The sequence below is a fragment of the Convolutriloba macropyga genome, unplaced genomic scaffold (genome assembly GCF_964194025.1).
Source record: "Convolutriloba macropyga unplaced genomic scaffold, txConMacr16.3 SCAFFOLD_2904, whole genome shotgun sequence".
Classification (NCBI taxonomy): domain Eukaryota; kingdom Metazoa; phylum Xenacoelomorpha; order Acoela; family Convolutidae; genus Convolutriloba; species Convolutriloba macropyga.
Window position 1 is genome coordinate 1 of NW_027449654.1, and position 27,090 is coordinate 27,090.

The window sequence follows — 27,090 nt, forward strand, 5'->3', positions numbered from 1 at the left end:
CTGTGTATAAGTCTATGAAAAATCGTGCTGGTTGCTTGTTATTATTTCTCTATGAAGAAAATGGTTTTCAGGTAACAGGTGGGAATTGCCATCTTCGGGCCTGTCAAACATGACTGATCTGCTAACAACAACCAACATTGACAAAACTGGAGCATTCCGTTATGAACTGGACATGAGCGATCCTAGAAAATTGATACTGGGAGAACCGGATGTCCAATTGTGCCGGCTGGATGATAACACACTCCCAATGTCTGGACAAGGAATTCCATTCGGAACCGAAAACGGGGACACCAAAATTGCCCTGGATGCTGCCGAATTTTCAGCCCAGTTAAACTTGACCAAAAGTTTTCAAGTTTCAACTCAATCTGTGAACACCCTTTGGGTATCCATTAACGGTTTTGTCATGATACCCTGCAACCCTGGAGGCACTGACAGTCCAGCAAAGCCCCCCGACTTTTACAATTTGAACGAATCTGTTGTGATCGCGCCAGCGATTATAAACAACCAAGCCGTGAACATTATTTCGAATGATTCAAATGCCTACAACCTCTTCTATCGCGAACTGAATTCTACCGACTATTCCGAAGTTGACAGTGTGATAAATGATACCCGATTTGAAACTTCCTGGGGTTTTGTGTCAACTTGGTACAAGGTGGGAGATCTGGTCAACAACTACACCCTCACCAACAGTTTCCAGGTATGCTTAAGATACCCCCAATCACTTAATAATGATCAAGCGGTTTCCGCCAAATATTGTTAAACCTTCTTAAAGCATTGCGATTAGAGAAACAGTATTTTGTTCTCATTGCAATAAAAAGTTTGAACATAATTGGCACTAACAACAGATGAATTGCTCTAAAATGACGATCGAGTGGTTGACCTCGGTAATGGCTGCTTAGGATGAAGCAATATAGAATCTAGCCTCACTTCCTTTGTCAGCAATTAACTACAAACGTAGCTTGAGAGCTATAAAAAACCCACCCTAACAAGTCTTCGAAAAGTGAAAATTAAGAGGTAGTTTAGGTCCGAATTTTCGTAAGTATACCATCCCTGAGGGCTATAGTTTTGGCGGCCGATATAATATGTGCCTAACCACCATAATGTCTCCTCTGAAATGTCATACACACGAATTTCCAAGTTTAACATGTACAAGGTTCATGAGTACTCTAGCAAAAAAGTACATAGCTCAAATCATTCATATGCTCGCTACTGTCATTCAACTTTTAGCTCCTTTGAAATTTTTTTTAGTCAAGAGTCATTTTTAATTGCTCAAAGTTTGCAGCAATTTGTGTCCTCGGCCCTTTCCATTCAGCCCTCCCAATTCTAACCCACCCCAAACCCTACCCCCTCCCCCAACGCTTCCTCCCCCCCCCCGCCCCCTCCTCAACGCTCCACCCTCCCTCCCAACGGTCCCCCACCAACTCCGCTCACCCCCTTCCTAATACCAGCTTCCCTAAGCCACCAGCTCACAACTATCGAAGCCAACATCTCGCCGGTCGTTTGAGAGCATTTTGCCCTATGTTAGTCGGTTACGATCTGCTGTACTAGTTATTCCAGTAATATTCAATTTGCTCACTATTAATTTTGTGGTCTTACTAAATCTTACTACCGAGTTCTTCTGATTGAGTTCTGCTGGAATAACCAGTACAACCTCAAGATCAGCGAAAAACGCGGAGAGCCGTACGCCGACACTATAAGCTACATCCGAACGAAAATCAGCTTCGCACTTCTGAGGAGCTGCGTTCTCTGCTTGAGGGGATGTCGTGCCCTCAAGCCTCGTGTTCTCAGTGAGACTTCGATTAGCGCCGTCGTGGAGGAGGGAAGGCTGCACTGAGTGTTTGGCTGCTTATCCTTTTTCATTTGCTTATTCCTTGATGTTCCATTTTTATTTTAATCCTTCCATTCTATTTCCTTATGTGTGCTATATATATATATATATATATATATATATATATATATATATATATAGGTGCTTTCCTCTCCACTTGTTTATTTATTTTTGTGACTGGGCCGTCTTTACACTGTCTGGAGGGGAACAGCTTGGAGTGCAGCATCCGGCTACTAAGTGCTACTCATCATGCCCTATTTCTCGACCTACATCCATCGATGCCGGATGGTGTACACGGCCCTTTATTGTTTTTTTTCTTGTCAGCTTGACGAGGAATCGTAGAAACGAAAGTGAAAACTCAGTAAATTAATAAAATGAATAGTTATCTGGCAAGATGCTGCAACTGTAGGATCTTTCCCGTTTGTGCTGCCAGCTTAGTAGGTGCATTTTATTTCCAACCCCAGACGCAAGTGCCATATTTTTTAGAATGATTTATTAATAGCCGCGTCCTCAAATTTAGCGCTCCTGAATTTTTTTTTACAATTCAAAGAATTTGAATTGTATTGGCGCGCTGTGTTTTTACGACTCGAAGAGGAGTATTGGAGAAGTCCTTTTTTAATCAATTTTATTGGAGTGAATTCTGAAGCGGGAAATGAAACACGTGAAAAAATTTGGAGCGATTTTGTTGCTGAACAAAATGAAGAGTGGAGCGAAAAGAGAGTGGTTTTTTGTTCATATTGCTGTTTTCTAGAGAGGGATAAATTGAGGTGTGAAAAAAAAATTCTGTAAGCGAGTGAAAATTTTTTGTTCACGTGCGGCATTTTAAAGCGGTTTTTTTTTCCATTTTTTTGTGGTTAAGAGGTTTGGTTATGATCTTGTTTCAATTTTAGGTTGGTGTTGGTAGTGGTTTGAAGGTTTCTGGAAATTTATAAGATTTTTATGCTAATTCGGAGGTTTTTCATGTATTTTACTGATTTTTGGGCTAATTTTTGCGATTTTTGACGTTTGTTTTGTTTTACTGCCTCAAATGGATTTTGAAAAGACTCCTATTACTTGAGCAATTTCTGTTAACAAATAGTTGCAGTTTTGTGGATATGAAAACAATTTTTTGTGGAAAAATATGACAAAAAGTGGCGAAAATTGGAACTATTTTTATTAATTTTTTTTCAGTTTTTCGTTTTTTCCCTTCTTTAGATAAATTTCTTAGCCTATCGTGACTTGCCTATTGTTTTGCAGTAATCTGGATTTCCTGTTGCCTGAAAAGAATTTTTCTTTGATTTATGTTTTTTTGTAAAATTAAAAATGTGTTAACTTTATCCTGTTTTTTTGTCAAAGTTGTTTGTAAGAGCTTTTTTCCATGATTTGGCATCAATTATTTTTAAAACTTCTCATATGTGATTTTAGTAGGTACTGGTTGTGTTGATGAAGTAATTTTGACAGAGATAGTTATTTCGGGGTCTCGATTGATGACAAATTTTGATCAGATTTTTGATCATATTTTAATAGATTTGATTTTTTTACTTTTTTGTTTTATGGTTTTTGTTTTCAAGAAGATCCGAAATTAGTGGAGGCACGTTTTGTCTGATGTGTAGCTGAATGGCATTTAAGTGGATTTCAACTTCGAGTCGTTTCCGGAAATCTTCCGGCTATGTTTTTTTTAAGATCTGTTCACACAATTTCATGATTTTTCAAGTTAAATTGGAGTAGTGATTTTGATCACGCCGAATCAGGAAGAAGTGGAGCGAAAAAGCGAGTGGTTTTGTGGCGTGAACTGTTTGCTCTAAGTTTAAAGCAGAGTGAGAAAACGGTGTTGGAACAAAAATTCGCTTTCTCGTTAGTGGTTTTTTTGTTCGCATGCGGCAATTTAACTTTGATTTTCTGTTTTTTCGATTTTTTGGATCGGATTTTTTTCTAAATGGTTTTCCCAATCCATTCATAGCTCATTCTGGGCCTTCCATTCCGTTTCTCGGCTATTGGTTTTTAGTTCACTAGCGGCATTTTGACATCGATTTTCTGTTTTTTTTTTAAATTTTTTTTATGATTTTTTTGAAATTGTTTTTCTAATTCACTCATAGTCCGTTCTAGGTCTCGTTTTTTTTGTTTAGTCAATGAAAATTCTTTGAATTGTACGTCAGGAGTTGTCCTGCTATGTTTTTTTAGAATGATTTATTAATAGCCGCGTCCTCAATTCCAGGCGGCTTTTATAGCGCTCCTGAAATTTTTTTACAATTCAAAGAATTTGAATTGTATTGGGGCGCTGTCTTTTTTACACTTCAAACAATTCAATGAATTTGAATTCTATTGGGCGCTGTGTTTTTACAACTCGAAGAAGAGTGTTGGAGAAGTCCTTTTTTTAATCAATTTTATTGAAATGAATCTGAAGCGGGAATGAACACGTGAAAATATTTGGAGCGATTTTGTTGCTGAACAAAATGAAGCGTGGAGCGAAAAGAGAGTAGTTTTTTTGTTCATATTGCTGTTTTATAGAGAGGGATATTTTGAGGTGTCAAAAAACATTCTGTAAGCGAGTGAAATTTTTTTGTGGCTAAGAGGTTTGGTTATGATTTTGTTTCAATTTTAGGCTGGTGTTGGTAGTGGTTTGAAGGTTTCTGGAAATTTATAAGATTTTATGCTAATTCGGAGGTTTTTCATGTATTTTACTGATTTTTGGGCTAATTTTTGCGATTTTTGACGTTTGTTTTGTTTTACTGCCTCAAATGGGTATTGAAAAGACTCCTATTACTTGAGCAATTTTTGGGTTGCAGTTTTGTGGATATGAAGCAATTTTTTGTGGAAAAATATGACAAAAAGTGGCGAAAATTGGAACTATTTTTATTAATTTTTTGCAGTTTTTCGTTTGTTCCCTTCTTTAGATAAATTTTTTAGCCTATCGTGACTTGCCTATTGTTTTGCAGTAATCTGGATTTCCTGTTGCCTGAAAAGAATTTTTCTTTGGATTTATGTTTTTTTGTAAAATTAAAAATGTGTTAACTTTATCCTGTTTTTTTGTCAAAGTTGTTTGTAAGAGCTTTTTTTCATGATTTGGCATCAATTATTTTTAAAACTTCTCATATGTGATTTTAGTAGGTACTGGTTGTGTTGATGAAGTAATTTTGACAGAGATAGTTATTTCGGGGTCTCGATTGATGACAAATTTTGATCAGATTTTTGATCATATTTTACTAGATTTGATTTTTTTACTTTTTTGTTTTATGGTTTTGTTTCAAGAAGATCCGAAATTAGTGGAGGCACGTTTTGTCTGATGTGTAGCTGAATGGCATTTAAGTGGATTTCAACTTCGAGTCGTTTCCGGAAATCTTCCGGCTATGTTTTTTTTTAAGATCTGTTCACACAATTTCATGATTTTTCAAGTTAAATTGGAGCAGTGATTTTGATCACGCCGAATCAGGAAGAAGTGGAGCGAAAAAGCAAGTGGTTTTTTGGCGTGAAACTGTTTTGCTCTAAGTTTAAAGCAGAGTGAGAAAACGGTGTTGGAACAAAAATTCGCTTTCTCGTTAGTGGTTTTTTTGTTCGCATGCTGCAATTTCACTTTGATTTTTTTCTGTTTTTTCGATTTTTTGGATCGGATTTTTTTCTAAATGGTTTTCTCAATCCATTCATAGCTCATTCTGGGCCTTCCATTCCGTTTCTCGCTATTGGTTTTTAGTTCACTTGCGGCATTTTGACATCGATTTTCTGTTTTTTTTTTTAAAATTTTTTATGATTTTTTTAGAAATCGTTTTTCGAATTCACTCATAGTCTGTTCTAGGTCTCGTTTTTTTGTTTAGTCAATGAAAATTCTTTGAATTGTAGGTCAGGACTTGTCCTGCTATTTTTTTTTAGAATGATTTATTAATAGCCGCGTACTCAATTCCAGGCGGCTTTTATAGCGCTCCTGAATTTTTTTTACAATTCAAAGAATTTGAATTGTATTGGGGCGCTGTCTTTTTTACACTTCAAACAATTCAAAGAATTTGAATTCTATTGGGGCGCTGTGTTTTTACGACTCGAAGAGGAGTATTGGAGAAGTCTTTTTTTAATCAATTTTATTGGAATGAATTCTGAAGCGGGAAATGAAACACGTGAAAATATTTGGAGCGATTTTGTTGCTGAACAAAATGAAGCGTGGAGCGAAAAGAGAGTAGTTTTTTTGTTCATATTGCTGTTTTATAGAGAGGGATAATTTGAGGTGTCAAAAAAAATTCTGTAAGCGAGTGAAATTTTTTGTGGTTAAGAGGTTTGGTTATGATTTTGTTTCAATTTTAGGCTGGTGTTGGTAGTGGTTTGAAGGTTTCAGGAAATTTATAAGATTTTTATGCTAATTCGGAGGTTTTTCATGTATTTTACTGATTTTTGGGCTAATTTTTGCGATTTTTGACGTTTGTTTTGTTTTACTGCCTCAAATGGGTATTGAAAAGACTCCTATTACTTGAGCAATTTTTGTTAACAAATGGTTGCAGTTTTGTGGATATCAAGCAATTTTTTGTGGAAAAATATGGCAAAAGTGGCGAAAATTGGAACTATTTTTCTTAATTTTTTGCTGTTTTTCGTTTTTTCCCTTCTTTGGATAAATTTAGCCTATCGTGACTTGCCTATTGTTTTGCAGTAATCTGGATTTCCTGTTGTCTGAAAAGAATTTTTCTTTGGATTTATGTTTTTTTGTAAAATTAAAAATGTGTTAACTTTATCCTGTTTTTTTGTCAAAGTTGTTTGTAAGAGCTTTTTTTCATGATTTGGCATCAATTATTTTTAAAACTTCTCATATGTGATTTTAGTAGGTACTGGTTGTGTTGATGAAGTAATTTTGACAGAGATAGTTATTTCGGGGTCTCGATTGATGACAAATTTTGATCAGACTTTTGATCATATTTTAATAGATTTGATTTTTTTTACTTTTTTGTTTTATGGTTTTGTTTCAAGAAGATCCGAAATTAGTGGAGGCACGTTTTGTCTGATGTGTAGCTGAATGGCATTTAAGTGGATTTCAACTTCGAGTCGTTTCCGGAAATCTTCCGGCTATGTTTTTTTTAAGATCTGTTCACACAATTTCATGATTTTTCAAGTTAAATTGGAGTAGTGATTTTGATCACGCCGAATCAGGAAGAAGTGGAGCGAAAAAGCGAGTGGTTTTGTGGCGTGAAACTGTTTTGCTCTAAGTTTAAAGCAGAGTGAGAAAACGGTGTTGGAACAAAAATTCGCTTTCTCGTTAGTGGTTTTTTTGTTCGCATGCGGCAATTTAACTTTGATTTTCTGTTTTTTCGATTTTTTGGATCGGATTTTTTTCTAAATGGTTTTCCCAATCCATTCATAGCTCATTCTGGGCCTTCCATTCCGTTTCTCGCTATTGGTTTTTAGTTCACTAGCGGCATTTTGACATCGATTTTCTGTTTTTTTTTAAATTTTTTTATGATTTTTTTTTGAAATCGTTTTTCTAATTCACTCATAGTCCGTTCTAGGTCTCGTTTTTTTGTTTAGTCAATGAAAATTCTTTGAATTGTACGTCAGGACTTGTCCTGCTATGTTTTTTTAGAATGATTTATTAATAGCCGCGTCCTCAATTCCAGGCGGCTTTTATAGCGCTCCTGAATTTTTTTTTACAATTCAAAGAATTTGAATTGTATTGGGGCGCTGTCTTTTTTACACTTCAAACAATTCAAAGAATTTGAATTCTATTGGGGCGCTGTGTTTTTACGACTCGAAGAGGAGTATTGGAGAAGTCCTTTTTTAATCAATTTTATTGGAATGAATTCTGAAGCGGGAAATGAAACACGTGAAAATATTTGGAGCGATTTTGTTGCTGAACAAAATGAAGCGTGGAGCGAAAAGAGAGTAGTTTTTTTGTTCATATTGCTGTTTTATAGAGAGGGATAATTTGAGGTGTCAAAAAAAATTCTGTAAGCGAGTGAAATTTTTTGTGGTTAAGAGGTTTGGTTATGATTTTGTTTCAATTTTAGGCTGGTGTTGGTAGTGGTTTGAAGGTTTCTGGAAATTTATAAGATTTTATGCTAATTCGGAGGTTTTTCATGTATTTTACTGATTTTTGGGCTAATTTTTGCGATTTTTGACGTTTGTTTTGTTTTACTGCCTCAAATGGGTATTGAAAAGACTCCTATTACTTGAGCAATTTTTGGGTTGCAGTTTTGTGGATATGAAGCAATTTTTTGTGGAAAAATATGACAAAAAGTGGCGAAAATTGGAACTATTTTTATTAATTTTTTGCAGTTTTTCGTTTGTTCCCTTCTTTAGATAAATTTTTTAGCCTATCGTGACTTGCCTATTGTTTTGCAGTAATCTGGATTTCCTGTTGCCTGAAAAGAATTTTTCTTTGGATTTATGTTTTTTTGTAAAATTAAAAATGTGTTAACTTTATCCTGTTTTTTGTCAAAGTTGTTTGTAAGAGCTTTTTTTCATGATTTGGCATCAATTATTTTTAAAACTTCTCATATGTGATTTTAGTAGGTACTGGTTGTGTTGATGAAGTAATTTTGACAGAGATAGTTATTTCGGGGTCTCGATTGATGACAAATTTTGATCAGATTTTTTATCATAATTTACTAGATTTGATTTTTTTACTTTTTTGTTTTATGGTTTTGTTTCAAGAAGATCCGAAATTAGTGGAGGCACGTTTTGTCTGATGTGTAGCTGAATGGCATTTAAGTGGATTTCAACTTCGAGTCGTTTCCGGAAATCTTCCGGCTATGTTTTTTTTAAGATCTGTTCACACAATTTCATGATTTTTCAAGTTAAATTGGAGCAGTGATTTTGATCACGCCGAATCAGGAAGAAGTGGAGCGAAAAAGCAAGTGGTTTTTTGGCGTGAAACTGTTTTGCTCTAAGTTTAAAGCAGAGTGAGAAAACGGTGTTGGAACAAAAATTCGCTTTCTCGTTAGTGGTTTTTTTGTTCGCATGCTGCAATTTCACTTTGATTTTTTTCTGTTTTTTCGATTTTTTGGATCGGATTTTTTTCTAAATGGTTTTCTCAATCCATTCATAGCTCATTCTGGGCCTTCCATTCCGTTTCTCGCTATTGGTTTTTAGTTCACTTGCGGCATTTTGACATCGATTTTCTGTTTTTTTAAAAATTTTTTATGATTTTTTTAGAAATCGTTTTTCGAATTCACTCATAGTCTGTTCTAGGTCTCGTTTTTTTGTTTAGTCAATGAAAATTCTTTGAATTGTAGGTCAGGACTTGTCCTGCTATTTTTTTAGAATGATTTATTAATAGCCGCGTCCTCAATTCCAGGCGGCTTTTATAGCGCTCCTGAATTTTTTTTACAATTCAAAGAATTTGAATTGTATTGGGGCGCTGTCTTTTTTACACTTCAAACAATTCAAAGAATTTGAATTCTATTGGGGCGCTGTGTTTTTACGACTCGAAGAGGAGTATTGGAGAAGTCCTTTTTTAATCAATTTTATTGGAATGAATTCTGAAGCGGGAAATGAAACACGTGAAAATATTTGGAGCGATTTTGTTGCTGAACAAAATGAAGCGTGGAGCGAAAAGAGAGTAGTTTTTTTGTTCATATTGCTGTTTTATAGAGAGGGATAATTTGAGGTGTCAAAAAAAATTCTGTAAGCGAGTGAAATTTTTTGTGGTTAAGAGGTTTGGTTATGATTTTGCTTCAATTTTAGGCTGGTGTTGGTAGTGGTTTGAAGGTTTCAGGAAATTTATAAGATTTTTATGCTAATTCGGAGGTTTTTCATGTATTTTACTGATTTTTGGGCTAATTTTTGCGATTTTTGACGTTTGTTTTGTTTTACTGCCTCAAATGGGTATTGAAAAGACTCCTATTACTTGAGCAATTTTTGTTAACAAAAAGTTGCAGTTTTGTGGATATCAAGCAATTTTTTGTGGAAAAATATGGCAAAAGTGGCGAAAATTGGAACTATTTTTCTTAATTTTTTGCTGTTTTTCGTTTTTTCCCTTCTTTGGATAAATTTAGCCTATCGTGACTTGCCTATTGTTTTGCAGTAATCTGGATTTCCTGTTGCCTGAAAAGAATTTTTCTTTGGATTTATGTTTTTTTGTAAAATTAAAAATGTGTTATCTTTATCCTGTTTTTATGTCAAAGTTGTTTGTAAGAGCTTTTTTTCATGATTTGGCATCAATTATTTTTAAAACTTCTCATATGTGGTTTTAGTAGGTACTGGTTGTGTTGATGATGTAATTTTGACAGAGATAGTTATTTCGGGGTCTCGATTGATGACAAAATTTGATCAGATTTTTTATAATATTTTAATAGATTTGATTTTTTTTACTTTTTTGTTTTATGGTTTTGTTTCAAGAAGATCCGAAATTAGTGGAGGCACGTTTTGTCTGATGTGTAGCTGAATGGCATTTAAATGGATTTAAACTTCGAGTCGTTTCCGGAAATCTTCCGGCTATGTTTTTTTTTAAGATCTGTTCACACAATTTCATGATTTTTCAAGTTAAATTGGAGTAGTGATTTTGATCACGCCGAATGAGGAAGAAGTGGAGCGAAAAAGCGAGTGGTTTTTGGCGTGAAACTGTTTTGCTCTAAGTTTAAAGCAGAGTGAGAAAACGGTGTTGGAACAAAATTTCGCTTTCTCGTTAGTGGTTTTTTTGTTCGCATGCGGCAATTTCACTTTGATTTTTTCTGTTTTCTCGATTTTTTGGATCGGATTTTTTTCCAAATGGTTTTCCCAATCCATTCATAGCTCATTCTGGGCCTTCCATTCCGTTTCTCGCTATTGGTTTTTAGTTCACTTGCGGCATTTTGACATCGATTTTCTGTTTTTTTTTTTTAATTTTTTATAATTTTTTTTAGAAATCGTTTTTCTAATTCACTCATAGTCCGTTCTAGGTCTCGTTTTTTTGTTTAGTCAATGAAAATTCTTTGAATTGTACGTCAGGACTTGTCCAGCTATGTTTTTTAGAATGATTTATTAATAGCCGCGTCCTCAATTCCAGGCGGTTTTTATAGCGCTCCTGAATTTTTTTTACAATTCAAAGAATTTGAATTGTATTGGGGCGCTGTCTTTTTTACACTTCAAACAATTCAAAGAATTTGAATTCTATTGGGGCGCTGTGTTTTTACGACTCGAAGAGGAGTATTGGAGAAGTCCTTTTTTAATCAATTTTATTGGAATGATTTCTGAAGCGGGAAATGAAACACGTGAAAATATTTGGAGCGATTTTGTTGCTGAACAAAATGAAGCGTGGAGCGAAAAGAGAGTAGTTTTTTTGTTCATATTGCTGTTTTATAGAGAGGGATAATTTGAGGTGTCAAAAAAAATTCTGTAAGCGAGTGAAATTTTTTGTGGTTAAGAGGTTTGGTTATGATTTTGTTTCAATTTTAGGCTGGTGTTGGTAGTGGTTTGAAGGTTTCTGGAAATTTATAAGATTTGTATGCTAATTCGGATGTTTTTCATGTATTTTACTGATTTTTGGGCTAATTTTTGCGATTTTTGACGTTTGTTTTGTTTTACTGCCTCAAATGGGTATGGAAAAGACTCCTATTACTTGAGCAATTTTTGTTAACAACTAGTTGCAGTTTTGTGGATATGAAGCAGTTTTTTGTGGAAAAATATGACAAAAAGTGGCGAAAATTGGAACTATTTTTATTAATTTTTTGAAGTTTTTCGTTTTTTTCCCTTCTTTAGATAAATTTCTTAGCCTATCGTGACTAATCTATTGTTTTGCAATAATCTGGATTTCCTGTTGCCTGAAAAGAGTTTTTCTTTGGATTTTTTTTTGTAAAATTAAAAATGTGTTAACTTTATCTTGTTTTTTTTTTGTCAAAGTTGTTTGTAAGAGCTTTTTTTCATGATTTGGCATCAATTATTTTTAAAACTTCTCATATGTGATTTTAGTAGGTACTGCGTGTGTTGATGAAGTAATTTTGACAGAGACAGTTATTTCGGGGTCTCGATTGATGACAAAATTTGATCAGATTTTTTATAATATTTTAATAGATTTGATTTTTTTTTTACTTTTTTGTTTTATGGTTTTGTTTCAAAAAAATCCTAAATTAGTGAAGGCACGTTTTGTCTGATGTGTAGCTGAATGGCATTTAAGTGAATTGCAACTTCGAATCGTTTCCGGAAATGTTCCGGCTATGTTTTTATTTAAGATCTGTTCAGACAATTTCATGATTTCTGAAGTTAAATTGGAGTATTGATTTTGGTCACGTCGAAACAGGATGTGGAGCGAAAAAGCGAGTGTTTTTGTGGCATGAATTTTTTTGCTCTATGTTCAAAGCAGAGTGAGAAAACTGTGTTGGAACGAAAGAACGAAAATTCGCTTTCGAGCTAGTGGTTTTTTTGTTCGTATGCGGCAATTTCACTTTGATTTTTTCAGTTTTTTCGATTTTTTGGATCGGATTTTTTTCTAAATGGTTTTCCCAATCCATTCATAGCTCATTCTGGGCCTTCCATTCCGTTTCTCGCTATTGGTTTTTAGTTCACTTGCGGCATTTTGACATCGATTTTCTGTTTTTTTTTACTTTTTTATATTTTTTTTAGAAATCGTTTTTCTAATTCACTCATAGTCCGTTCTAGGTCTCGTTTTTTTGTTTAGTCAATGAAAATTCTTTGAATTGTACGTCAGGACTTGTCCAGCTATGTTTTTTTAGAATGATTTATTAATAGCCGCGTCCTCAATTCCAGGCGGTTTTTATAGCGCTCCTGAATTTTTTTTTACAATTCAAAGAATTTGAATTGTATTGGGGCGCTGTCTTTTTTACACTTCAAACAATTCAAAGAATTTGAATTCTATTGGGGCGCTGTGTTTTTACGACTCGAAGAGGAGTATTGGAGAAGTCCTTTTTTAATCAATTTTACTGGAACGATTTCTGAAGCGGGAAATGAAACACGTGAAAATATTTGGAGCGATTTTGTTGCTGAACAAAATGAAGCGTGGAGCGAAAAGAGAGTAGTTTTTTTGTTCATATTGCTGTTTTATAGAGAGGGATAATTTGAGGTGTCAAAAAAAATTCTGTAAGCGAGTGAAATTTTTTGTGGTTAAGAGGTTTGGTTATGATTTTGTTTCAATTTTAGGCTGGTGTTGGTAGTGGTTTGAAGGTTTCTGGAAATTTATAAGATTTTTATGCTAATTCGGAGGTTTTTCATGTATTTTACTGATTTTTGGGCTAATTTTTGCAATTTTTGACGTTTGTTTTGTTTTACTGCCTCAAATGGGTATGGAAAAGACTCCTAATACTTGAGCAATTTTTGTTAACAACTAGTTGCAGTTTTGTGGATATGAAGCAGTTTTTTGTGGAAAAATATGACAAAAAGTGGCGAAAATTGGAAGTATTTTTATTAATTTTTTGAAGTTTTTCGTTTTTTTCCCTTCTTTAGATAAATTTCTTAGCCTATCGTGACTAATCTATTGTTTTGCAATAATCTGGATTTCCTGTTGCCTGAAAAGAGTTTTTCTTTGGATTTTTTTTTTGTAAAATTAAAAATGTGTTAACTTTATCCTGTTTTTTTTTGTCAAAGTTGTTTGTAATTGCTTTTTTTCATGATTTGGCATCAATTATTTTTAAAACTTCTCATATGTGATTTTAGTAGGTACTGCGTGTGTTGATGAAGTAATTTTGACAGAGACAGTTATTTCGGGGTCTCGATTGATGACAAAATTTAATCAGATTTTTTATAATATTTTAATAGATTTGATTTTTTTTACTTTTTTGTTTTATGGTCTTGTTTCAAAAAAATCCTAAATTAGTGAAGGCACGTTTTGTCTGATGTGTAGCTGAATGGCATTTAAGTGAATTGCAACTTCGAATCGTTTCCGGAAATGTTCCGGCTATGTTTTTGTTTAAGATCTGTTCAGACAATTTCATGATTTCTGAAGTTAAATTGGAGTATTGATTTTGGTCACGTCGAAACAGGATGTGGAGCGAAAAAGCGAGTGGTTTTGTGGCATGAATTTTTTTGCTCTATGTTCAAAGCAGAGTGAGAAAACTGTGTTGGAACGAAAGAACGAAAATTCGCTTTCGAGCTAGTGGTTTTTTTGTTCGCATGCGGCAATTTCACTTTGGTTTTTTCTGTTTTTTCGATTTTTTGGATCGGATTTTTTTTCTAAATGGTTTTCCCAATCCGTTCATAGCTCATTCTGGGCCTTCCATTTCTCGCTATTGGTTTTAAGTTCACTTGCGGCATTTTGACATCGATTTTCTGTTTTTTTAAAAAATTTTTTATGTTTTTTAGAAATCGTTTTTCTAATTCACTCATAGTCCGTTCTAGGTCTCGTTTTTTTGTTTAGTCAATGAAAATTCTTTGAATTGTACGTCAGGACTTGTCCTGCTATGTTTTTTAGAATGATTTATTAATGGCCGCGTCCTCAATTCCAGGCGGCTTTTATAGCGCTCCTGAAATTTTTTTTACAATTCAAAGAATTTGAATTGTATTGGGGCGCTGTCTTTTTTACACTTCAAACAATTCAAAGAATTTGAATTCTATTGGGGCGCTGTATTTTTACGACTCGAAGAGGAGTATTGGAGAAGTCCTTTTTTAATCAATTTTATTATAGTGAATTCTGAAGCGGGAAATGAAACACGTGAAAAAATTTGGAGCGATTTTGTTGCTGAACAAAATGAAGCATGGAGCGAAAAGAGAGTGGTTTTTTGTTCATTTTGCTGTTTTCTAGAGAGGGATAAATTGAGGTGTGAAAAAAATTCTGTTAGCGAGTGAAATTTTTTGTTCACATGCGGCATTTTAAAGCGTTTTTTCCATTTTTTGTGGTTATGAGGTTTGGTTATGTTTTTGTTTCAATTTTAGGCTGGTGTTGGTAGTGGTTTGAAGGTTTCTGAAAATTTATGTGATTTTTATGCTAATTCTGAGGTTTTTCATGTATTTTACTGATTTTTGGTCTAATTTTTGCGATTTTTGACGTTTGTTTTGTTTTACTGCCTCAAATGGGTATTGAAAAGACTCCTATTACTTGAGCAATTTTTGTTAACAAATAGTTGCAGTTTTGTGGATATGAAGCATTTTTTTGTTGAAAAATATGACAAAAAGTGGCGAAAATTGGAACTATTTTTATTAATTTTTTGCATTTTTTTTTTGGTTTTTTCCCTTCTTTAGATAAATTTCTTATCCTATCGTGACTTGCCTATTGTTTTGCAATAATCTGGATTTCCTGTTGGCTTAAAAGAATTTTTCTTTGGATTTATGTTTTTTTGTAAAATTAAAATTGAGTTAACTTTTTCCTGTTTTTTGTCTAAGTTGTTTGTAAGAGCTTTTTTTCATTATTTGGCATCAATTGTTTTTAAAACTTCTCATATGTGGTTTTAGTAGGTACTGGTTGTGTTGATGATGTAATTTTGACAGAGATAGTTATTTCGGGGTCTCGATTGATGACAAAATTTGATCAGATTTTTTATAATATTTTAATAGATTTGATTTTTTTTTACTTTTTTGTTTTATGGTTTTGTTTCAAGAAAATCCTAAATTAGTGAAGGCACGTTTTGTCTGATATGTAGCTGAATGGCATTTAAGTGGATTGCAACTTCGAGTCGTTTCCGGAAATCTTCCGGCTATGTTTTTGTTTAAGATCTGTTTACACATTTTCATGATTTCTGAAGTTAAATTGGAGTATTGATTTTGGTCACGCCGAAACAGGAAGTGGAGCGAAAAAGCGAGTGGTTTTATGGCGTGAATTTTTTTGCTCTATGTTTAAAGCAGAGTGAGAAAACGGTGTTGGAACAAAAATTCGCTTTCTCGTTAGTGGTTTTGTTGTTCACATGCTGCAATTTCACTTTGATTTTTTCTGTTTTTTCAATATTTTTTTCTAAATAATTTTTCCAATCCATTCATAGTTCGTTCTCTGCCTTCCATTTCTCGCTAATGGTTTTTAGTTCACTTGCGGCATTTTGACATCGATTTTCTGTTTTTCTTTAAATTTTTCATGATTTTTTTAGAAATCGTTTTTCTAATTCACTCATAGTCCGTTCTAGGTCTCGTTTTTTTGTTTAGTCAATGAAAATTCTTTGAATTGTACGTCAGGAGTTGTCCTGCTATGTTTTTTTAGAATGATTTATTAATAGCCGCGTCCTCAATTCCAGGCGGCTTTTATAGCGCTCCTGAATTTTTTTTACAATTCAAAGAATTTGAATTGTATTGGGGCGCTGTCTTTTTTACACTTCAAACAATTCAAAGAATTTGAATTCTATTGCGGCGCTGTATTTTTACGACTCGAAGAGGAGTATTGGAGAAGTCCTTTTTTAATGAATTTTATTGGAGTGAATTTTGAAGCGGGAAATGAAACACGTGAAAAAATTTGGAGCGATTTTGTTGCTGGACAAAATGAAGCATGGAGCGAAAAGAGAGTGGTTTTTTGTTCATGTTGCTGTTTTCTAGAGAGGGATAAATTGAGGTGTGAAAAAAATTCTGTTAGAGAGTGAAATTTTTTGTTCACATGCGGCATTTTAAAGCTTTTTTTTTCCATTTTTTGTGGTTATGAGGTTTGGTTATGTTTTTGTTTCAATTTTAGGCTGGTGTTGGTAGTGGTTTGAAGGTTTCTGAAAATTTATGTGATTTTTATGCTAATTCGGAGGTTTTTCATGTATGTTACTGATTTTTGGGCTATTTTTTGCGATTTTTGACGTTTGTTTTGTTTTACTGCCTCAAATGGGTATGGAAAAGACTCCTATTACTTGAGCAATTTTTGTTAACAACTAGTTGCAGTTTTGTGGATATGAAGCAATTTTTTGTTGAAAAATATGACAAAAAGTGACAAAAATTGGAACTATTTTTATTAATTTTTTGCATTTTTTTCGGTTTTTTCCCTTCTTTAGATAAATTTCTTATCCTATCGTGACTTGCCTATTGTTTTGCAATAATCTGGATTTCCTGTTGGCTGAAAAGAATTTTTCTTTGGATTTATGTTTTTTTGTAAAATTAAAATTGAGTTAACTTTTCCTGTTTTTTGTCTAAGTTGTTTGTAAGAGCTTTTTTTTCATGATTTGGCATCAATTGTTTTTAAAACTTCTCATATGTGGTTTTAGTAGGTACTGGTTGTGTTGATGATGTAATTTTGACAGAGATAGTTATTTCGGGGTCTCGATTGATGACAAAATTTGATCAGATTTTTTATAATATTTTAATAGATTTGATTTTTTTTACTTTTTTGTTTTATGGTTTTGTTTCAAGAAAATCCTAAATTAGTGAAGGCACGTTTTGTCTGATATGTAGCTGAATGGCATTTAAGTGGATTGCAACTTCGAGTCGTTTCCGGAAATCTTCCGGCTATGTTTTTGTTTAAGATCTGTTTACACATTTTCATGATTTCTGAAGTTAAATTGGAGTATTGATTTTGGTCACGCCGAAACAGGAAGTGGAGCGAAAAAGCGAGTGGTTTTGTGGCGTGAATCTTTTTGCTCTATGTTTAAAGCAGAGTGAGAAAACGGTGTTGGAACAAAAATTCGCTTTCTCGTTAGTGGTTTTTTGTTCACATGCTGCAATTTCACTTTGATTTTTTCTGTTTTTTCAATATTTTTTTCTAAATAATTTTTCCAATCCATTCATATTTCGTTCTCTGCCTTCCATTTCTCGCTAATGGTTTTTAGTTCACTTGTGGCTTTTTGACATCGATTTTCTTTTTTTTAAAAAAATTTTTCATGATTTTTTTAGAAATCGTTTTTCTAATTCACTCATAGTCCGTTCTAGGTCCCGTTTTTTTTGTTTAGTCAATGAAAATTCTTTGAGAATTGTACGTCAGGACTTGTCCTGCTAAGTTTTTTTAGAATGATTTATTAATAGCCGCGTCCTCAATTCCAGGCGGCTTTTATAGCGCTCCTGAATTTTTTTTACAATTCAAAGAATTTGAATTGTATTGGGGCGCTGTCTTTTTTACACTTCAAACAATTCAAAGAATTTGAATTCTATTGCGGCGCTGTATTTTTACGACTCGAAGAGGAGTATTGGAGAAGTCCTTTTTTAATGAATTTTATTGGAGTGAATTTTGAAGCGGGAAATGAAACACGTGAAAAAATTTGGAGCGATTTTGTTGCTGGACAAAATGAAGCATGGAGCGAAAAGAGAGTGGTTTTTTGTTCATGTTGCTGTTTTCTAGAGAGGGATAAATTGAGGTGTGAAAAAAATTCTGTTAGCGAGTGAAATTTTTTGTTCACATGCGGCATTTTAAAGCGGTTTTTTTCCATTTTTTGTGGTTATGAGGTTTGGTTATGATTTTGTTTCAATTTTAGGCTGGTGTTGGTAGTGGTTTGAAGGTTTCTGAAAATTTATGTGATTTTTTTGCTAATTCGGAGGTTTTTCATGTATTTTACTGATTTTTGGGCTAATTTTTGCGATTTTTGACGTTTGTTTTGTTTTACTGCCTCAAATGGGTATTGAAAAGACTCCTATTACTTGAGCAATTTAAGTTAACAAATAGTCGCAGTTTTGTGGATTTGAAGCAATTTTTTGTTGAGAAATATGACGAAAAATGGCGAAAATTGGAACTATTTTTTTAAAATTTTTTGCAGGTTTTCGTTGTTTTCCCTTCTTTAGATAAATTTCTTAGCCTACCGTGACTTGCCTATTGTTTTGCAATAATCTGGATTTCCTGTTGGCTGAAAAGAATTTTTCTTTGGATTTATGTTTTTTTGTAAAGTTAAAATTGTGTTAACTTTTTCCTGTTTTTTTGTCAAAGTTGTTTGTAAGAGCTTTTTTTCATGATTTGGCATCAATTATTTTTAAACTTCTCATATGTGGTTTTAGTAGGTACTGGTTGTTTTGATGAAGTAATTTTGACAGAGATAGTTTTTTCGGGGTCTCGATTGATGACAAAATTTGATCAGATTTTTTATAATATTTTAATAGATTTGATTTTTATTTACTTTTTTGTTTTATGGTTTTGTTTCAAGAATATCCTAAATTAGTGAAGGCACGTTTTGTCTGATGTGTAGCTGAATGGCATTTAAGTGGATTGCAACTTCGAGTCGTTTCCGGAAATCATCCGGCTATGTTTTTGTTTAAGATCTGTTCACACATTTTCATGATTTCCGAAGTTAAATTGGAGTATTGATTTTGGTCACGCCGAAACAGGAAGTGGAGCGAAAAAGCGAGAGTTTTGTGGCTTGAAATTTTTCGCTCTATGTTTAAAGCAGAGTGAGAAAACGGTGTTTGAACAAAAATTCGCTTTCTCGTTAGTGGTTTTTTGTTCACATGCTGCAATTTCACTTTGATTTTTTCTGTTTTTTCAATATTTTTGGATCGGATTTTTTTCTAAATAATTTTTCCAATCCATTCATAGTTCGTTCTGGGCCTCTAATTTCTCGCTATTGGTTTTTAGTTCACTTGTGGCTTTTTGACATCGATTTTCTTTTTTTTAAAAAAATTTTTCATGATTTTTTTAGAAATCGTTTTTCTAATTCACTCATAGTCTGTTCTAGGTCTCGTTTTTTTGTTTACTCAATGAAAATTTTTTGAATTGTACGTCAGGACTTGTCCTGCTATGTTTTTTTAGAATGATTTATTAATAGCCGCGTCCTCAATTCCAGGCGGCTTTTATAGCGCTCCTGAATTTTTTTTTACAATTCAAAGAATTTGAATTGTATTGGGGCGCTGTCTTTTTTACACTTCAAACAATTCAAAGAATTTGAATTCTATTGGGGCGCTGTATTTTTACGACTCGAAGAGGAGTATTGGAGAAGTCCTTATTTAATCAATTTTATTGGAGTGAATTTTGAAGCGGGAAATGAAACTTGTGAAAAAACTTGGAGCGATTTTGTTGCTGAACAAAATGAAGCATGGAGCGAAAAGAGATTGGTTTTTTGTTCATATTGCTGTTTTCTAGAGAGGGAGAAATTGAGGTGTGAAAAAAATTCTGTTAGCGAGTGAGATTTTTTGTTCACATGCGGCGTTTTAAAGCGGTTTTTTTCCATTTTTTGTGGTTATGAGGTTTGGTTATGATTTTGTTTCAATTTTAGGCTGGTGTTGGTAGTGGTTTGAAGGTTTTTGAAAATTTATGTGATTTTTATGCTAATTTGGAGGTTTTTCATGTATTTTACTGATTTTTGGGCTAATTTTTGCAATTTTTGACGTTTGTTTTGTTTTACTGCCTCAAATGGGTATTGAAAAGACTCCTATTACTTGAGCAATTTAAGTTAACAAATAGTCGCAGTTTTGTGGATTTGAAGCAATTTTTTGTTGAGAAATATGACGAAAAATGGCGAAAGTTGGAACTATTTTTTTTTAAATTTTTTGCAGTTTTTCGTTGTTTTCCCTTCTTTAGATAAATTTCTTAGCCTACCGTGACTTGCCTATTGTTTTGCAATAATCTGGATTTCCTGTTGGCTGAAAAGAATTCTTCTTTGGATTTATGTTTTTTTGTAAAGTTAAAATTGTGTTAACTTTTTCCTGTTTTTTTGTCAAAGTTGTTTGTAAGAGCTTTTTTTTCATGATTTGGCATCAATTATTTTTAAAACTTCTCATATGTGGTTTCAGTAGGTACTGGTTGTGTTGATGAAGTAATTTTGACAGAGATAGTTTTTTCGGGGTCTCGATTGATGACAAAATTTGATCAGATTGTTTATAATATTTTAATAGATTTGATTTTTATTTACTTTTTTTGTTTTATGGTTTTGTTTCAAGAAAATCCTAATTTAGTGAAGGCACGTTTTGTCTGATGTGTAGCTGAATGGCATTTAAGTTGATTGCAACTTCGAGTCGTTTCCGGAAATCATCCGGCTATGTTTTTGTTTAAGATCTGTTCACACATTTTCATGATTTCTGAAGTTAAATTGGAGTATTGATTTTGGTCACGCCGAAACAGGAAGTGGAGCGAAAAAGCGAGAGTTTTGTGACTTGAAATTTTTTGCTCTATGTTTAAAGCAGAGTGAGAAAACGGTGTTTGGACAAAAATTCGCTTTCTCGTTAGTGGTTTTTTGTTCACATGCTGCAATTTCACTTTGATTTTTTCTGTTTTTTCAATATTTTTGGATCGGATTTTTTTCTAAATAATTTTTCCAATCCATTCATAGTTCGTTCTGGGCCTCTAATTTCTCGCTATTGGTTTTTAGTTCACTTGTGGCTTTTTGACATCGATTTTCTTTTTTTAAAAAAAATTTTTCATGATTTTTTTTAGAAATTGTTTTTCTAATTCACTCATAGTCCGTTCTAGGTCTCGTTTTTTTGTTTACTCAATGAAAATTTTTTGAATTGTACGTCAGGACTTGTCCTGCTAAGTTTTTTTACTTCGTCTAACAGATTTTTGTTTTGTCTTACCCTGACTTCTTGGAATTTACTTTTTCAATTACTTACCTCACTCAAAATAATGACTTCTGAACTCACGTATGGAACTTTAAGTTTTATGAAAATTTACCTGTTAAAGGTCAATAGTGTGCATTTAAGTAGTGCCAAACATATATACCCTAATTCTTGATTATTGGAGTCTTGAGTTTTTGATTTTGAATATTAATATTGGGATCTTCTCCGTTTTTGTCCGCAGTACGTTATGCTCCCTGCAGTTACAGAGCACGTGGCATTATATATTAAGTCATTGTGTAAAAATTATTGCACGTGCATCTGAGGGGTGCAAATAATATGCGCCCACTAAGCTGAGGGGGCACAAACGGAAAAGATCCTAATTTTGAAAAGCCCTATTAGGGCTTTCTCCTTAGAGCTTATGTGCAAATGCAAAGATCACAAGTTTTTCACTCAATCTTGCAAATTTTTGCAAGGGCCTGTACAAGGCGTACTTACGAAAATGAAACCGTACTACGCTAGACTGAGAAATATTTTTCCGGCGAGAACTTGGAATTTGAATTTTTTTTGTATGACCTCTAACCCAAGACTGGTTGAGCGATTCTCATCGAATGCCTCGTTGCCTCATCTAAGAAACTTCATGTCACGTGACCTATGACTATGTCTAACTATATCTTTACAATCTCTGGCCGAACAGTTCATACATAAGCAAAGCCCCCCATATTCTCATATGGGCCGCACATGCTAACAATTTTTAAGTTTTGGCAATTTTGCCTTGATCGTATATTTGCTAAATTTTAGATAATTTGCAGAGGGCATTTTCCTGACTATAAAATTGTTAATTTTAGCTTATCTTGGCCTGTGATGATACTTATTGGGGCACAAATCAGGAAAGATGTGTTTCTATTTTTGTCTATGGAGAATTGAACTACGCTCAAAATTCAGACGGGGATGCGTTTATTGCAGGAATCAACGCAGCCAATAACGGTAATTTTTTATTTCAATTTCAGTGTTCAGCCTTGTCTAGGTATACATACATTGGACCCTAATTTCTTTTAACTGGATGCATTTAAAGCCCCCGACACATGGACGTTCTCGATCGAGTGCTTTCCAGATTTTCCGAGTGGCAAGGATTTTAGTTCTAAATTATTAGCTGCTCCCGAACGAAGTTTGAAGCAGTTGTATTAGTCGTGTGCTCGTTTTTTATACAATTTTTTGCTTGAAAATTTTTTCGTCTGACCCATTTTTGTCCTCGAAAACAAAATATCAAGGTAAAGCCTGGAGAGCAAGCATTAAGTTGGTGAGGAGCTCTTTTTATAATCTATGTTAAGGACCTCCCCGGTTGATCCTTGAAATGTGAAGCATTTGGTTATGCAGATGATTTTGAGCTAGTGACAACTGACCAAAACAGTTTGAACGATGACATCAAAATTATTAGCTGAGGCTATAAGTTATAGAGGGTAACATGTACTTTTCTGTTATCGCCAAAATTAAGTTATGCAATCCCCGGTTACATAGGAGGTGCCATAAACTAAATGAGGAGATGTCTCGTGGGTTTAAGGGTTGCAAGTTAAAATTGGAAAAGATTCCATATTTCGATTGCTATTGCTAGTCTCAGTTCTTCTAAAGTCGCTTCAATTATTTTAAAAAGTATTAATATGATAATTCCCGTCACTTGTAATCAATTGGGGTCAGAATATTAGAGTCAGAATTAACAAAGGACCCTATCTACTAGAACCGCATGCCAGCGTCTAAAATGTGCTTGGCACATTGGGCCCGATATCGTTTTTCTAAACTTTTTTCGCCCTTACGTTTGTTTTTCGAGCTGGTCGAAATGGTTATTAAGCAGGAGTTTATTCATCAGATCTAGAATTTTAATAACTCCCTTGACTCCATCGAGTGATTATTCCTTTTGACTATATAGAATCTTATTAATGAACAACTTGAATTCAGGAATTGTGTATAAAATTCAGTTTGCAGAACGATTGTTACAAATAGATCGTAATATAATTACGAAGTAGAGAAGGCAACCTTAACAATGGGTTCAAAATTTATTGTGAACTGTAAAGTTCGAATTTACCGGTTTTTGCACCGGTGTTATCAGTCTTTGCTCATACCAAGATAAATTGATCCCAGAGTTCTTGCCCTGTTTGTTTTTCCCAAAAACAGTGTTTGGTCCCAACGATGACGTTGTGCATCATAATTATTTTCAGACACTATCTCGGTTTTAATGTTTGAACCGTAAATTCCTATGGCAATTGGTTAAAGAAATTGAACCATAAATAATAGGCCATAAATCATGGCAGTTAATTGTAACTTTCAATTGTTTTTTTTTGTTAAAAACCATTTAAAGTTCATGAGTTAAAAGCCAATCTAAAAATTCATGAGCATGTTTGAATGATTTTTTAATGGGTCACTACATAAACTGCGCCGTGGAAAGGTGCCGATTTTTTGAAGTTAAAATTGTATTGAATGAAAAATTTAAGATCAAGCTAAGAAGATCATTTTTTTCATGTGTTCTGATATAGATAATTATTAATAGCTGCATTGTCATCCCAAATTTTAGGGGCTTGTGTGGCAAGGATGCCTTCAGAAGTATAATCAGTTCCGAGAACTTTGTAGACGCGGACTATAGTTGTTCAGCTTTAGCGAATATAATCAATCTATAATAGATTCTATATCATTCTATTCAATCTATTCATAGAAGCCTACTCTTAGATCGCAGTTCTCAACTGGGGATGGCAAAATTCACAAAAGCTTGCGAATTACGGCTATATAGATATTACATTATTTAACACCTTACCTCTGACAAAGTTCACAAAAGCTTGCGAATTACGGCTATATAGATATTACATTATTTAACACCTTACCTCTGACATTCTCCCGTACAGCTTAACCACTAACAAAACACCCTCGACGTCCATTGACCTCCCAAAATTTAAACAATTTTGTTGTGAAAGGGAAGAGGGTATTATTTGAATGTGGGACCATAATGAGAGTGCTTATAAACAATTCCTCTCATTGCAGCTTCCTTTTTACATCATTTTAACCGCCCATTGGACAAAAAGGCAAGAAATTGCAACTGCAATTTCTTAAGTTCTCCAAAAATTAGATTGATTCTTTCATCGAAATCGAACAAAGCTAGGCACGACATTTGAACGGCTGAATACGAAAGTTGCTCTACACGTGTTTTTCTTTCAAGGACTACATTTTTTTACTCTTCATGCATGATCTGAGCAATTCTAGCCAGCGATGCCAACAAATATAAATAAGCAATATGAACATTTCTGCCTCAAATCTCGAGAATAATTATTTCAGCGGTCAATTTCACCATCCACTCACCAAGCACAGCAGTAGTGTACGTGATTGAATTGAAACAGTACTCCAACGATGCTTTCGCTATCGTCACGTATGACCCTGACAACTGGACTAATTTTACCTCTACAACCGCTGCACCTTCAACTACCCTTGGCCCTGGACCAGTAACTAACCCGGCTCCTGGACCAGTAACTACCCCTGCTTCGGGACGAGCAACTAACCCGGCTACTGGACCAGCAACTAACCCGGCTCCTGGACCGGCAACTACCCCTGCTTCCGAACCAGCAACTAACCCGGCTCCTGGACCAGTAACTACCCCTGCTTCGCGACGAGCAACTAACCCGGCTCCTGGACCAGTAACTACCCCCGATCCTGGACCCGCAACTACCCCTGCTTCCGAACCAGCAACTAACCCGGCTCCTGGGCCTGTAACCACCCCTGCTTCGCGACGAGCAACTAACCCGGCTCCTGGGCCAGTAACTACCCCCGATCCTGGACCAGCAGCTACCCCTGCTTCCGAACCAGCAACTAACCCGGCTCCTGGGCCAGTAACTACCTCCGATCCTGGACCAGCAACTACCCCTGCTTCCGAACCAGCAACTAACCCGGCTCCTGGACCAGTAGCTACCGCTGCTTCCGGACCAGAAACTAACCCGTCCCCTGGACCAGCAATCACCCCAGCTTCCGGACCAGAAACTAACCCGGCTCCTGGACTAGCAACTACCCCTGCTTCCGGACCAGAAACTAACCCAGCTCCTGGACCAGCAACTACTCCTGGCTCTGTGCCCGGTGCTTCAGTTACTGTCACTAACGTTGCATCTGCTGGATCGGGTATTACTGATATCCTTGGATCTGGTAGCAGCTCTTCGACGGGATCTGTTACTACGCCAGCACCTGGACCTTTCACTACCGATTTTCCAGTTCCTTGTACCACCGCTGTTCTCGGACTTAGCTCTACCACATCAGACGGCTCTGCTACTACCAATTCTGGGTCTGACTCTACTGTTTCAACTGGATGTATTATCGCTTCTGCTCCTGACGGCCTCAAAAGTTTTACTGAAAATCTTACTCCGACACAAACTCTAACGTTTTGCTTTGTTTTAACTTTTGTAATCGCTGGCAGAAAACTTTCAGAAACTTTGTAAAAACTCTATCCATGAGTCTTTAATCTGTAATTTTTTTGTAAATGGTAGTATGAAAGATGCTAATATTTCACTAACTCAATTCCTTTCTCAATATTATTATCACATTTTTTTCAGAGTACAAAACTTAGATGATCGGTTTGTGGATTGCTGACTTCTACTATTTTTGAATGCTTGCATGCAGTTGCCGAGATATTCAAATCTGATATGTTTATTGGAAACGACCAAAAGGATAAGTACACAGTGTGCAATTCCAATAATTATGATTGAGGTTTATCCGATGCACCATTGGACAGTTCTTTGTAAAAAAAAAAATTCTGAGAGGAAGTATTACCAGCAGGGTAGCGAGCTCACAGAACAACTGCTAAAAACTATGAAAAAGGAGTATACGAAGCCCTTCGTTCAGTCCGTAGAAAATTTTTGGCGAGGTAAATGTATCACTCATTTTTTCTGAGGAACATTACTGGTAGAAGTGTTTGCTGTCTCTTGTTTTGGTCGATAAACGCTAAATCTTCACAAAGAAAATCTAGAGAAAAAAAATTGGTGACTTTACGATTGGGAAATATAGCAGGTTCTAAATTCACTAAATGTTTACTTCATCAACCGGTAATCAACGCCACCGAATTGATCAAGTTATTAAGGTTCACTACACAAGCTAACCAGACCAGCATTGACCTACTTCCACAAAACGGTCAGCCATTTTCCATCAGGACTTAGGGTTACTGCAGACAGTGTTTGCATCTAATCAGTTTACCCGTCCAAAGAAATTTTTTATACGTAGCAATAATGTCACGTCACCTACCAGTAAGCAAAACTAACCTCTTCACTTTGAGTGGCTTCACTTTGATCTCGCAAAAAAACAGGCTCTAAGATCCTGAGAAATCGACCGTCTCGATGATGCCCTTAGTCGATGTTCTTGGAGTACAAAACCTTTTGAAAGGTCACTTAATTTTAGTCAATGCTTGATTTTCTGTGCTTGTGAAATAGTTTAGTCAAGACTAATTTAGTTAAAGGGCTATTACCATAAAGGCTTAAAAAAGTCTAAGCTAAGGAAATAGCAACAAACGGGTGAGTACGGAGTCATTTCAGGTCATACGGCTATGCTCTAATGCAGAAATTACCATACAAGGAGTTTAATTTTACAGACATATCTCTAGACGAGGTGCTAAATACTAGTGATGAGAGCAACTATTGGTATTGGATTGTTTGTGATAAACTTAACAGACAAATGTAAAGATAATACTAGATGTTTACAACTACTCCCGCTTAAAAAATTAGTAAGAATGAATTAGGCTATAGAGAAAGAGGGAAAAGTAGCGCAAGAGCAAAGAAACTAATCTTACACCAAACCAGTAAAACAGATTATCCAATCCACTATAGAATTTAATGTTTGTTGTTGGTAAGGGAGCAGAGGTTACTAATGTACATAGAATAATTAAATTTATGCAAGGCTATAATAATAGAGACTATATAGACCTTATTACTGAGATGAGAGCTGCTGCTAAAAATGAACATGAGAGAAAAACATTTTAGTTAACGAAAAATTCGCTATTTGGCAAAACATGTGAGAATCTTCTACCGCATATAGAAGCTAAGATACTAACAGATGAATATGAAGTACTTAAA

General features: G+C 34.6%; 1 protein-coding gene across 1 annotated transcript; it reads left to right on the forward strand.

The window, feature by feature from the left end:
• Window positions 1-226: 226 nt before the first annotated feature.
• On the forward strand, window positions 227-25,584 carry LOC142355219 (uncharacterized). The gene is made up of 3 exons (XM_075407446.1): window positions 227-697; window positions 21,853-21,991; window positions 24,323-25,584. Exons 1-3 carry the CDS (start codon window positions 248-250, stop codon window positions 25,465-25,467), a joined length of 1,734 nt encoding a protein of 577 aa, XP_075263561.1. The 5' UTR covers window positions 227-247; the 3' UTR covers window positions 25,468-25,584.
• The last annotated feature ends 1,506 nt before the right edge of the window (window positions 25,585-27,090 follow it).